Source organism: Chlorocebus sabaeus, chromosome 4, assembly GCF_047675955.1.
Source record: "Chlorocebus sabaeus isolate Y175 chromosome 4, mChlSab1.0.hap1, whole genome shotgun sequence".
Taxonomy (NCBI): domain Eukaryota; kingdom Metazoa; phylum Chordata; class Mammalia; order Primates; family Cercopithecidae; genus Chlorocebus; species Chlorocebus sabaeus.
The window spans coordinates 18,812,090-18,826,166 of record NC_132907.1 but is presented as its reverse complement, the minus strand read 5'-3'; the positions used below and the strand labels follow the sequence as shown (position 1 = coordinate 18,826,166).

General features: G+C 34.6%; 1 protein-coding gene across 5 annotated transcripts in view; it reads right to left on the bottom strand.

Annotated features, from left to right (window-relative positions):
• Positions 1-14,077, bottom strand: part of AP3B1 (adaptor related protein complex 3 subunit beta 1) — a 306,137-nt gene that overhangs the window by 156,086 nt on the left and 135,974 nt on the right. For all 5 annotated transcript variants that reach the window (XM_007976120.2, XM_007976134.3, XM_007976129.3 and 2 more), the window contains 2 exons: positions 6,286-6,348; positions 3,414-3,546 (listed from right to left, as the gene is read on the bottom strand). In XM_007976120.2, the coding sequence (XP_007974311.2) occupies positions 3,414-3,546; positions 6,286-6,348 (196 nt within the window). The remainder of the gene's footprint in view (positions 1-3,413; positions 3,547-6,285; positions 6,349-14,077) is intronic.

Sequence of the window (14,077 nt, the reverse complement as noted above, 5' to 3'; positions counted from 1 at the left end):
CCTTCCCCCTTCCAACTTCTCAAGCGTGCCCACCTTCCTTGCTTCAAAGACCTCTTCCAAGAATCACATTACCCTGACCTTCTGACATCTTCTGACTGACCTGCCTCTCTTTCCCGTATAAAGACCCACATGATAACATTAGGTCCATCCACATAATCTCCCCATCTATAGAAACTTGACTTAATCATATCTGCGAAGTCTCTTTTTCCATGTAAGGTAACATATTCACAGGTTCTGGGCATCTTTGGAGTGCAATAATTCTGCCTACCACAGGTGGCTTCTCATTCCCCTCAGGTAATTCCACTCTGCTTCTCCTTTATGCTACCTCTTGGTTTCCAAAGACCTCAGCACGTTGGTGCTACTCTATCAGAAGCACAAAATGATCCTATGTTTTAGATATTTCCTAACTTCCTCCTTGTCCTCAACAAAACTTAATGGACCTAACTGTAAAAAGTACAGTCTACTATCATACCCATTTTACAAATGAAGAATCTGGCGCACAGGTAGATTGGGTAATTTACCCAGGATAGCTGTAACATTCAATATAGGTGGTATAGTCCTACATGTAAGCAAATAGCTGGCAAGAGAGTAAGTGGTCACTATATGGGAAGACTATAATATATTTGTCTTATATTACTATCTCCCTCCAATAGACTATGAGCTCTATAAAGGCAGGAACCTTTTATAAGTTAAATAAATATCCTATTAATATGCTCAACATTTATTAAAGATCTCAACTGATTTAAGTCTTCAATAAATGCTTACTGAATTTTTTTTTTTCTTTTTTTTTTTTTTGAGATGGAGTCTCGCTCTGTTGCCCAGGCTGGAGTGCAGTGGCGTGATCTCGGCTCGACAAAACAGTCTTCTGCCTCACTCCTTTTAGAGTAGATGGCAATAAGGTTATTCAAAAAAGTAAATTTTGCTAATATGTTACCTAAAATAAATTACCTAAGTCAACTAAAATGTAGATTTCTCTTACTAAAGGTCTATAAGAAATTGGTTTATCAAATTAATCTTAGAGAGTAATAATGGACTGTTTTAGGGCAAGCTTCAAGTCTGCTTAGAAAGGCTCTTAACAACACACACACAAAACTAGAAGTCCAAGAGAAATATATTAAACATATATAAAAACAATTGAGCCCAAATGTCCCTGAGGTTTAAAGATTCATTATTTGAAGAGATGATGAGGTATTCATTTCAATATAAAAATCGAAGAATTACAGATTCCTAGAGCCTTAGAAGATCTTACAGATTTTAAAGAAACTGAGTCTTCATTCACAGTATTTATTCCTAAAAGTAGATCTTTTAATACAAAGAGGAAGGGGCTCTATTGTCAGGATGGCTATATTAAAGTTAAAAATACTATGACTTTCTTTTATGTGACTAATTTTGATACAAATATTCTCCTTATTTGTTTTACCTCTCACTTTTACTGAGCCAGATTTCCAAACTACAAAAAATAGTGTAGCATATGTGATACAGAGATAATTAATCAAGTATTATGGGCTAATGATGATTATGCAAATATAATCTAGACAATACAATTTAAGTTTGTTAATATTCACTGCAGGGGAAAAAAAAAATATGGTTAAGAGTTTTATCAAAAAACAAAAGCCTAACCATTAAAATATCAGAATTTAAAATAGTAAATCCTTCTACTTTTAGAGAGGGAGTATATATTATATTAGTCTTTCATTTTCTATTTATAAAACAATCTAGTCTTCCCTTAAAAGTGATGTAGGGGTAGAATATTTATCTTTTAAAGTCAGTAAAAATATTTGTTGAGAAATTAAATCTGAAGCAGAAATAACTGCTTTAAAATCCAAAGCTTGAAATTTTCCATCAGAAAAAAAAAGTCAAAAAATAAAATTGAGAAAATTTGAATATATTTTGTATTTGAATGAACTAATCAGGGTTCTAACTAACTTCCAGTGCTTTCCGTATACAACTAAAATGTAAAAGAACAATTGCCGTGGCAAATCTTGGTTCATAATCTTTAATGGTACAAGGTTATTTTCCCAAGGTATGTATTTTATTTGGTTGAATAGAAAGTCATTATTAAAGGCACAGAAAAATTTCTTTAAAACACATTTTTAAAGTCACATTTTAAAATGTGACATAGAAACAGAGATAAAAGGATTAGTTATTGTTAAAAGCAGAAAGAGATAGAGTGGATGACACTTATCATCCTATCTCCACTAGCTATTTTGTAGAGATAAAAAAATTTTTAAACCTATTGTCTTGATAATTTTGGTTGGCATTTATTTGGAGTTTTAATACTACAGGTAGAAAAGTCTTTAGTCATAGTATCTTGAGTTTACAGGTACAAGTTTAAAATTTTATGCTCACAACAAAAATCAGTGTTATCTGGGAATAAAGTTTGTTCTAATTTTTTTCATCAGAAATACTTTCAACAATGTTACAGTTTTCTAAAGATATCTACATGTGGGAAAAGGTAATTAGGGATTATAGGATTCTTGTACTAAAAAGTTATTTTTCAAATAAAATGTAATCAATTTTATTGTTTTACCTCATGGGCTGCTATATCATATATGTCCATATCTAGACATGACATAGACATAAGTATATTTTAAATCCCGTAAATAATTTCAAGGATTTTACAAAGAAAATTATGCTTTTCTTTAAAAAGTCTCATTTTAATTAAATACGTAATTATAATAAAAGTCCTTTAAACAAAATTATTTTAAAGATAAAGCTGGCTTTTCTTTCTTTCTCTAAATGGCTTCATTTATTTTAAAGCCTTACCCACAGAAATAACTGACGCTTTGCCATAGAACAATATGGGATCTAGATTACATATTTTACTGGATATTACCTATCCAGTTTTACCAAACACTTAGATACTGTTTGGCTTAAAAACATAAAGCTACTTCAAGTTGATGGCTTTTAAATCTAGTTAATTTTGAATATAAAATTATTAGGTGAATTTCTGAGGAAAAAAATGTTGAAGGTATAACATGTTTTTTGATCTAGCCACTTCTCCATGTTATAGTCATTTGCCTGCTTTTAGCACCCTCTGCAGGTGAACCAATATTATGCATGACTTATATGCCATTAAAATGCAGTAAAAAGATGGAAAGGATACAATCAAGGTGATTAAACTGTAAAGAAGTAAAACATATTTTCATAGATCTGTTGCAGTAAAACAAATACTACCTGCTAGTTAACGGCCTATTTCACTAAAAAAATAAAAAATAAAAAAAAAAAAGAAAGAACCCAGAATATGCATATTTATGTGCATTTCAAGGATAAAGTGCTACTTATTGTGACCATACTACTGACATAACTGGAAAAGCTCAAATGCAAAGTTAGAAAAAGTTACAACTTGGAAATAATACCAAGAATATTCAAATTATAAATCACTTGAAAACAAAATAAAACTGTGAACTTACCATCCCTGTTGGACAGCAGACAGACCAAGCCATTGAGGCATGTGTCAGTTACTTCCATGATGTTGGTTGCACATCTGCCTATAGTCTGAATAGTGGCTGCTGCAAATTGTTTATCCTGGCTTTTCACATAGGTCTAAAAGATATTATTTCAATTAGTTTACACATTGGTATTATCGAGTTAACCAAAAATCTGATTATATTAAATTTCGTCAATATGTAAGAATTCCAGAATACATAAACTTCTCACAAGCACAATATGAGGACCAAGTGATGATGTAGATTAATTTCATTTTGTTTTGATTTTTGTACTTAACGAATGTGCCTACGGACGAAGCATATTTTCAAGTCAGGCTCATTCACCTGTGGCCCTAGTGGCTTGAGACTGCAAAACAGATAGTAGGAGCAGTCACCCAAAGACAGCAATTAGTTTAAGTGCAAGGTTGAAAGAGATGATGAGAGCTCTCTCTTTCGAGGTTTCAGTTCATTTACCAGCAGCATCTGTGAATCTATGGAAAAAAAAGGTCACTTTTTCAGAGACACTAAATCTAAGAATTGGGAGAAAAGGAAGAAAGGGACCAGTAGGCTATTTACAAACATTTTACTTTCAAAATCTATCACAATGGTGGTAAAAGAATAATAGTTACAATGAACAGTATTTCAATAAAGACTTCAAATACTCACTTTATAATAAAATAAAATACCATACTTTTGAAACCAGTTTTCTTTAAAAGTATGCTTTAAAAATATACTGTAAAGGGTATATGTGTGTGTGTGTATATATATAATATATATATACACTATATATACACACACATATATATATAGTGTGTGTATACTATATACTATATATACCATATACACACACTATATATACACACACACTATATATAATATACACACAATATATATAGTGTGTATATACACACACACTATATACATACAAATTTAAAAATAAAGAAATAAATCACTGATTTAACAACAGGAAGTTAAAAGATCTTTTAAAAATTTATAATAGCCCTAGAGAATTTCACTTTGGTTAGACCCTTCCTAATTTTTACATGACAAAAGCTTCCACTGTTTACAGAAATATACATACTTTATATCATATATATGAAATTTGAAATGTCATTAACAATTGAAATTTTTAAGAAAGAGTCCCAACCTCAAATAAGAAGTATACAATGTAGACTTAACACTATGGTTATCAAAAATGCAAAAAAAGTATATACATTTAAGTGGTGTCTAAACAACAAATGAGAAAATCTAAAGATATCTAAAAAAATACAAATCTGCTAAAAATGGTACCCACAAGGTGATTAAATGTTGAAGAAATACATTAATTAAACTCTCCTAGTTTTTTATATTTAAAAGTGTTTCTGAATAATTTAATTTCCTTAACTAAAAATATATACTTATGAGTCTTTAGAAACATTCCCTATTTTACCCAAAAAGTTGCTAAAAGCATAACTATGAACATAACACCAAATATAGACAGAAGGTACAAATTTAGAGAGTGATAAAAATGAATACATGAAAAAAATATACTTAAAAGTTTGACTGAAAAACGGACCTTATTAAACATCCCGATATCAAATGAAAAGACTAGATGACCAAATTTTGAAACAGGTCTAGTATGTGCCCTCTATACAACCCATTCCATAAGATTACCTAAGTCTCCCTTCATACAATCCTAGGAGACTTGATATAAGCAAAAAGTAGACAGTGAGAGGACACCCAAAGAGACTAGACAGGACAACAGGAAAGGAACAAGAATAAACACAAAGACCAGTACTTTAAATAAATAACATTATAAGAATGAAGTGAAAATCAAATTCAAGCAATGATCTACAGCTATAAGATTACTGAATAAGAACATAAAATACTATATTTTCTGTCATATAAATGAGTGCATTTCCAGAACATCTTAATTTTTTAAGAAATTTGTCTAGAAAGATATACATCATAAAAGTAGAGTAATCCAGGTATGAAAATATAAATTATGGACATGCCATATTATTCTACTACTCCTGTAAAAAATTTAAAAATCACATAGCTAAAAAGAAATAGTGTACATAGTGTCTTATACCCAAGAAGAAATTTAATACTGGCATATAGGAGAACTAAGGTAAAAAATACATCTCTGAAAGTTGGAAGCTGATAAAAGAAAAACTCTGTGATTACTGCATAGTATGTGGTATATTTTTGTTAAGAAAACAGATAATGGAATGTAAAAGTCATGATACTGATGGAAAGTTTTCTATTGCTGTGCTCTACCACTAAGGTTTCAGAGATGACCTTTCCATCATAAAGGGTATGATGTCCATGAAGTAGTTTTTGAATAATATTTTGGGGGGAAATGCAGCTAGGAAGATTCTTATACGGCATAAAAGTACAACCAAACAAATCAAAATAAAAAACAGCAATTTAAAAAATCATAGTGGGGCAATTATAAACAACATTTTTGAGCTATATATGAGGCCACGGGGGTACTGTCAAAAATAGTGATAGGTCAATAAAATAGGAACAACCAGGTAAGAAATGAAGCCACTTTCATGACCCCAGAGTACAGAAAGGACTATTTATGTTGGCAGCACAAAAAGATGAAATTCTTACCAGAAATGCAATTTCAAACAAAGACAGAGTTATAAACCAAAGTCCTTCAAAGTCTATGAAAATATGAAAGAGAATACTATGTTTTCCTTAAATTATAAATTTGTAATTATTCTTACAAATTTGTAAATTTCTTAGTTGTCAATCTTGTACCAATCAGTATTTTATGTACATAACTACTTATTTCTAGATAGAAAAAGATGCATATTCAAGACTGAACATATGTTTTAGAAGTTTTTTATAATTAGCACTGTACACAAACCTGAAATTCTCGAAGAAGAGTTGATATGTTGGCTTCACTTGCCAAGTTTGTCAAAATTTCAAGCTGTAGAAGACAAAAGAGAAAGTAAACATTTAAAAACAATGGTAGCAAGATGAATTTAATAGAGTATAGGCATTTAATTGAAAGTTTATTTCACTTTTAAAAATCACATTGTCGGCCAGGCACGGTGACTCACGCCTGTAATGCCAACACTTTGGGAAGCCGAGGCAGGCGGATCACCTGAGGCCAGGAGTTCAAGACCAGCCTGACCAACATGAAGAAACCCTGTCTCTACTAAAAATACAAAATTAGCCAGGCGTGGTGGTGCATGCCTATAATCCCAGCTACCCGGGAGGCTGAGGCAGGAGAATCGCTGGAACCCAGGAGGCAGAGGTTGCAGTGAGCCGAGATCGCGCCATTGCACTCCAGCCTGGGAAACAAGAGTGAAACTCTGACACACACACACACACACACACACAAACTCTGACACACACACACACACACACACACACACAAAATCACATTGTCGCCAATGTGGTAAGGCATTACACCCTTCAGGTCAACTTAGTCTACTTTCTTATGTTCACAAACTGATACCAGACAATTCCTAGTTCTTTGAAAATAATTTTGAAAAGGAGAATCCTACATATTCATTAATTGTTTGCTCAATGTAAACTTACAATTTATATCTAATTAACCTAAGCAGTTCTGCCAGTTTGGCTTTTGTCTTTTAGCAAAGTTAGAAAACAACTTGCCCTCCATGTTAATACATCTGTTTTCCAGATAGCAATTAATTCTTTTGATTTGTTCTCCTATAATCTACCATCCCATATACTCAGACATTTTAATTCCCTCTTCTGGATTTATAGATATAAACAATGTGTAATCTCCAATGGGCTTGTGAAAAAAATAAATTTACTAATAAAAAATATTTAGTCTTAAGAAAATCACAAAAAAACAGAAGAGACAAACAGAAGCAAATCAAGATGTGAACATAAATACATTCATATCAGCAATTACATTAAATAAAGCCAAATATTTATAGCCCCAACTGATTTTTGACAAGGCAAACAGAAACACAAAATGGGGAAAGGATACCCTATTCAACAAATGGTGCCAGGATAATTGGCAAGCCACACGTAGAAGAATGAAACTGGATCCTCATCTCTCATCTTATATAAAATTCAACTCAAGATGGATCAAAGACTTAAATCTAAGACCTGAAACCATAAAGATTCTAGAAGATAACATTGGAAAAACCCTTCTAGACACTGGCTTAGGCAAAGACTTCATGACCCAAATCCAATAACAAATGCAACAAAAACAAAGATAAATAGATGGGGCTTAATTAAACTAGAAAGCTTCTGCACAGCATAAGAAATAATCAGCAGAGTTAACAGACAACCCACAGAGTGGAAGAAAATCTTCACAGTCTATACATCTGACAAAGGACTAATATCCAGAATCTACAAAGAACACAAAGAAATCAGCAAGAAAAAAACAATCCCACCATAAAGTAGGCAAAGGAAATGAATAGACAATTCTCAAAGATATACAAATGGCCATCAAGCATATGGAAAAACGCTCAACATAACTACTTATTAGGGAAATGCAAATCAAAACCACAATGCGAAACCACCTCACTCCAGCAAGAAGGGCCATAATCAAAAAATTAAAAAAAATAGATGTTAGCATGGATGTGGTGAAAGGGAACACTTTTACACTGTTGGTGGGAATGTAAACTAGTACAACCACTACAGAAAACAGTGTGGAGATTCCTTTAAAAACTAAAAGTAGAACTACTGCTTGATCCAGCAATCCCACTACTAAGTATCTACCCAGAGGAAAAGAAGTCATTATACAAAAAATACACTTGCACACACGGTTATAGCAGCACAATTTGCAATTGCAAAAATATGGAACCAGCCCAAATGCCCATCAATCAACATGTGGATGAAGAACATGTTATACATATACACACACACACCGTGGAATACTGCTCAGCTACAAAAAGGAACAAAATAATGGCATTCACAGAAATTACATAGAATTGGAGACTATTATTCTAAGTGAAGTAACTCAGGAATGGAAAACCAAACATCGTTATGTTCTCACTCATAAGTGGGAGCTAAGCTATAAGGATGCAAAGGCATACGAATAATACATTGGACTTTGGGGACTCAGGGGAAAGGGGAGCGGGTGGTGAGGAATAAAAGACTACACATTGGATGCAGTGACACTGCTTGGGTGATGGGTGCACCAAAACCTCAGAAATCACTACTAAAGATTAATGCATGTAACCAAACACCACCACCTGTTCCCCAAAAACCTACTGAAATAAAAATTTAAAAAAAAAAAAAAAAAAACGAAACAGTAAATGATCTAAATGCTCCAATCAGAAAGCACAGACTGTAGGAGGAGTTCTTTATATATTCTGGGTACAAATCATTTATTCAGACACATGTATTAGAAATATTTTTCCCAGATTATCTTTTAATTTTTAATTTTATTTTGATAACTGTATTTTAACTTTTGGACAACTTTTTTTTTTTTCTTTTTTTCTTTTTTTTTTTTTTTTTGAGACAAGGTCTTACTCTGTCACCCAGGCTGAAGTGCAGTGGTGTGATCATGGCTCACTGCAGCCTTAACCTCTGGGGCTCAAGCAATTCTCCCACCTGAGCCTCCCAAGTAGTTGGGACTACAGGTGCATAACACCATGCTCAGCTTATTCTTAATTTTTTTTGTAGGGATGGAGTCTCGTTGTGTTGCCCAGGCTGGTCTTAAACTCCTACGCTCAAGCAATCCTCCTGCCTCAGCCTCCCAAAGTCCTAGGATTATAGGCATGAACCACTGCATCCAGCTGGACAACTTTTAAAAAACAATCTCAAACATACGGAAAAGCTACATGTATAGCACAAAGAACTGTTGTTGTTTTTCTGAATGATTTGAGACTACAGATGCCAATCTGATGCTACATTATCCCCAAAAACTTCTATGTATATTTCCTATAAACAAGGATGTGTTCCACAGACTACAATACAACCAAGAAAATCAGGTTATTAAACTGATGTATTACTTTCATGTAATTTTCACTATGCATTTAAGTTTCAATAACTGTCTCAATGACATATAATAAAGGGATCCAGTTCAATATCACATATTGCAGCTAGTTGTCTCCTTTGGTCTGAAACAGTTTCTTAGTCTTTCTTTTAACTTTTATGACCTTGACACTTTCGCTAATTATAAACCGGGTTTTTTTGGTAAAATATCCTTGAATTTGGGTATAATTTAGATTTTATTATTAAACTCAGTTTTCATATGAATAATACATCATTCTAATATTGAACAGTCTTGAACAGTCCATAGTCCATCCTTTCCTCATTGGTTTGTAATATCTCCTCTACTACACGGTACATTTTTGCATGTATGGGCATGTTTCTAGGCTTTCTACTCTTTCTACTTACTTTTCTGTATAAATAACATACTATTTTAATCACAACAGATTTACATTCCTAACTGCACTCTACACCATACTTATTACTTCCTGAAAACAATGCTCTTTCATAATCCCTTGTGTTAGCATCAATTATGTTTTTCACCTACTCTAACCTTTCAACTTCCCGATCAACCTGCCAACCAAGAAAAAAATTCACAATATTATTCTTTTAAGATCCACCCAAACGTCATCCTTTCTAAACCTCTCAGAGAATTAGCTCCACCTTTCTGTTTTTCACAACACTCAATTCAAATATCCGTATCACTTAAAACACACAGTACTAAAATAAGTTAGTTACAGACAGGGTCTCACTCTATCACCCAGACTGGAGTGCAGTGGCATGCTCAACGGCTCACTGCAGCCTCAACTTTCTGGGCTCAAGCGATCTGCCCACCTCAGCCTCCCAAGTAGCTAAGATTATAGGCATGCACCACCACACCTGGCTAATTTTGATTTTTCTGTAGAGACAGAGTCTCACTACGTGGCCCAAGCTGGTGTTGAACTCCTGGCCTCAAGCAATCCTCCTACCTTAGCCTCCCACGGTGCTAGCAATACAGGGATGAGCCACTGTGCCAAGCCCTGAGTTATTTATTTATTTATATTATTACACATTAAGTTCTAGGGTACATGTGCACAACGTGCAGGTTTGATACATAGATATACGTGTGCCATGTTGGTTTGCTGCACCCCTTAACTCGTCATTTACTTTAGGTATTTCTCCTAATGTTGTTTCTCCCCTAGGCCCCAAACCTCTGACAGGCCCCGGTGTGTGATATTCCCCACCCTGTGTCCAAGTGTTCTCATTGTTCAATTCCCACCTATGAATGAAAACATGCAGTGTTTGGTTTTCTGTCCTTGTGATAGTTTGCTGAGAATGATGATTGCCAGCTTCATCCATGTCCATGCAAAGGACATGAACTCATCCTTTCTAATGGCTGCATAGTATTCCATGGTGTATATATGCCACATTTTCTTAATTCAGTCTATCATTGATAGACATCTGGGTTGGTTCCAAGTCTTGTGATTGTGAACAGTGCTGCAATAAACATATGTGTGCATGTGTCTTTATAGTAGAATGATTTATAATCCTTTGGGTATATACTCAGTAATGGGATCACTGGGTCAAATGTTATTTCTAGTTCTAGATCCTAGAGGAATCACCACACTGTCATCCACAATGGTTGAACTAATTTACACTCCCACAAACAGTGGAACAGCATACCTGTTTCTCCACATCCTCTCCAGAATCTATTGTTTCCTGACTTTTTAATGATTGCCATACTAACTGGTGTGAGATGGTATTTCATTGTGGTTTTGATTTGCATTTCTCTGATGACCAGTGATGATGAGCATTTTTTCTTTCATGTGTCTGTTGGCTGCATAGATGTCTTCTTTTGAGAAGTATCTGTTCATATCCTTTGCCTACTTTGGATAGGGTTGTTTTTTCTTGTAAATTTGTTTAACTTCTTTGTAGATTCTGGATATTAGCCCTTTGTCAGATGGGAAGATTGCAAAAATTTTCACCCATTCTGTAGGTTGCCTGTTCACTCTGAAGGAGGTTTCTTTTGCCATGCAGAAGCTCTTTAATTAGATCCCATTCGTCAATTTTGGCTTGTGTTACCGTTGCTTTTTGATGTTTTAGTCATGAAGTCCTTGCACATGCCTATGTCCTCAATGGTATTGCTTAGGTTTTCTTCTAGGGTTTTTATGGTTTTAGCTCTAACATTTAAGTCTCCAATCCATCTTGAATTAATTTTTTGTATAAAGTGTAAGGAAGGGATCCAGTTTCAGCTTTCTACATATGGCTAGCCAGTTTTCCCAGCACCATTTATTAAATAGGGAATCCTTTCCCCATTGCTTGTTTTTGTCAGGTTTGTCAAAGATCAGATGGTTGTAGATGTGTGGTGTTATTTCTGAGGCTTCTGTTCTGTTCCATTGGTCTGTATCTCTGTTTTGGTACCAGTACCACGCTGTTTTGGTTACTGTAGCCTTGTAGTATAAAGTCAGGTAGGGTGATGCCTCCAGCTTTGTTCTTTTTGCTTAGGATTGTCTTGGCAATGCAAGCTCTTTCTTGGTTCCAGATGAACTTTTTCCAATTCTGTGAAGAAAGTCATTGGGAGCTTGACAGGGATGACACTGAATCTATAAATTACTTTGGGCAGTATGGCCATTATTACTATACTACTTCTTCCTATCCATGAGCATGAAATGTTTTTCCATTTGTTTGTGTCCTCTTTTATTTCGTTGAGAAGTGGTTTGTAGTTCTCCTTGAAGAGGTCCTTTACATCCCTTGTAAGTTGGATCCCTAGGTATTTTATTCTCTTTATAATAATTGTGAATGGGAGTTCACTCATAATTTGGCTTTATGTTTGTCTGTTCTTGGTCTATAGGAATGCTTATGATTTTTGTACACTGATTTTGTATTCTGAGACTTTGCTGAAGTTGCTTTAAGGAGATTTTGGGCTGAGACGACAGGGTTTTCTAAATATACAATCAGGTCATCTGCAAAGAGGGACAATTTGACTTCCTCTTTTCCTAATTGAATACCCTTCATTTCTTTCTCTTGCCTGATTGGCCTGGCCAGAACTTCCAACACTATGTTGAACAGGAGTGGTGAGAGAGGGCGTCCTTGTCTTGTGCCGGTTTTCAAAGGGAATGCTTCCAGTTTTTCCCATTTAGTATGATATTGGCTGTGGGTTTGTCATCAGTAGCTCTTATTATTTTGAGATACATTCCATCAATACCTAGTTTCTTGAGAGTTTTTAGCATGAAAGGCTGTTGAATTTTGTCGAAGGCCTTTTCTGCATCTACTGAGATAATCATGTGCTTTCTGTCATTGGTTCTGTTTACGTGATGGATTACATTTATTGATTTGCGTATGTTGAATCAGCCTTGCATCCCAGGGATGAATCCAACTTGATCGTGGTGGATAAGCTGTTTGATGTGCTGAATTCAGTTTGCCAGCATTTTATTAAGGATTTTTGCATCGATGTTCATCAGGGATATTGGTCTAAAATTCTCTTTTTCTGTTGTGTCTCTGCCAGGCTTTGGTATCAGGATGATTCTGGCCCCATAAAATGAGTTAGGGAGGATTCCCTCTTTTTCTGTTGATTGGAATAGTTTCAGAAGGAATGGTACCAGCTCCTCTTTGTACCTCTGGTAGAATTCAGCAGTGAATCCATCTGGTCCTGGACTCTTTTTGGTTGGTAGGCTATTAATTATTGCCTCAATTTCAGAGCCTTTTACTGGTCTCTTTAGAGATTCAACTTCTTCCTGGTTTAGGGTGTATATGTCCAGGAATTTATCCATTTCTTCTAGTTTTTCTAGTTTGAGTAGAGACGTTTATAGTATTCTCTGATGGTAGTTTGTAGTTCTGTGAAATCGGTGGTGATATCTCCTTTATAATTTTTTAATGCATCTATTTGATTCTTCTCTCTTTTCTTAATTAGTCTTGCTAGCGGTCTATCAATTTTGTTGATCTTTTCAAAAAACCACCTTCTGGATTCATTGATTTTTTTTAAGGGTTTTTTGTGTCTCTATCTCTTTCCAGTCTGCTCTGATCTTAGTTATTTCTTGCCTTCTGCTAGCTTTTGAATTTGTTTGCCCTTGCTTCTCTAGTTCTTTTCATTGTGACGTTAGGGTGTCGATTTTAGATCTTTACTGATTTCTCTTGTGGGCATTTAGTGCTATAAATGTCCTTCTACATGCTGCTTTATGTGTGTCCCAGAGATTCCGGTACGTTGAAACTAATGTGAAACATTAGTTTCAAAGAACATCTTTATTTCTGACTTCATTTCGTTATTTACCCAGTAGTCATTCAGGAACAGGTTGTTCAGTTTCCATGTAGTTGTGCGGTTTTGAGTGAGTTTCTTAATCCTGAGTTCTAATTTGATTGTACTGTGCTGTGAGAGAGTTTGTTGTGATTTTGTTCTTTTACATTTGCTGAGGAGTGCTTTACTTCCAATTATGTGGTCAATTTTAGAATAAGCTTGATGTGGTCCTGAGAAGAATGTATATTCTGTTGATGTGGGGTGGGAAGTTCTGTAGATGTCCATTAGCTCTGCTTGCTGAGTTCAAGTCCTGGATATCCTTGTCAGCCTTCTGTCTCGTTGATCTGTCTAACATTGACAGTGGGGTGTTAAAGTCTCCCATTATTATTGTGTGGGAGTCTAAGTCTCTTTGTAGGTCTCTAAGGGCTTGCTTTATGAACTGGGTGCTCCTGGATTGGGTGCATATATATTTAGGATAGTTAGCTCTTTTTGTCGAATTGATCCCTTTACCATTATGTAATGGCCT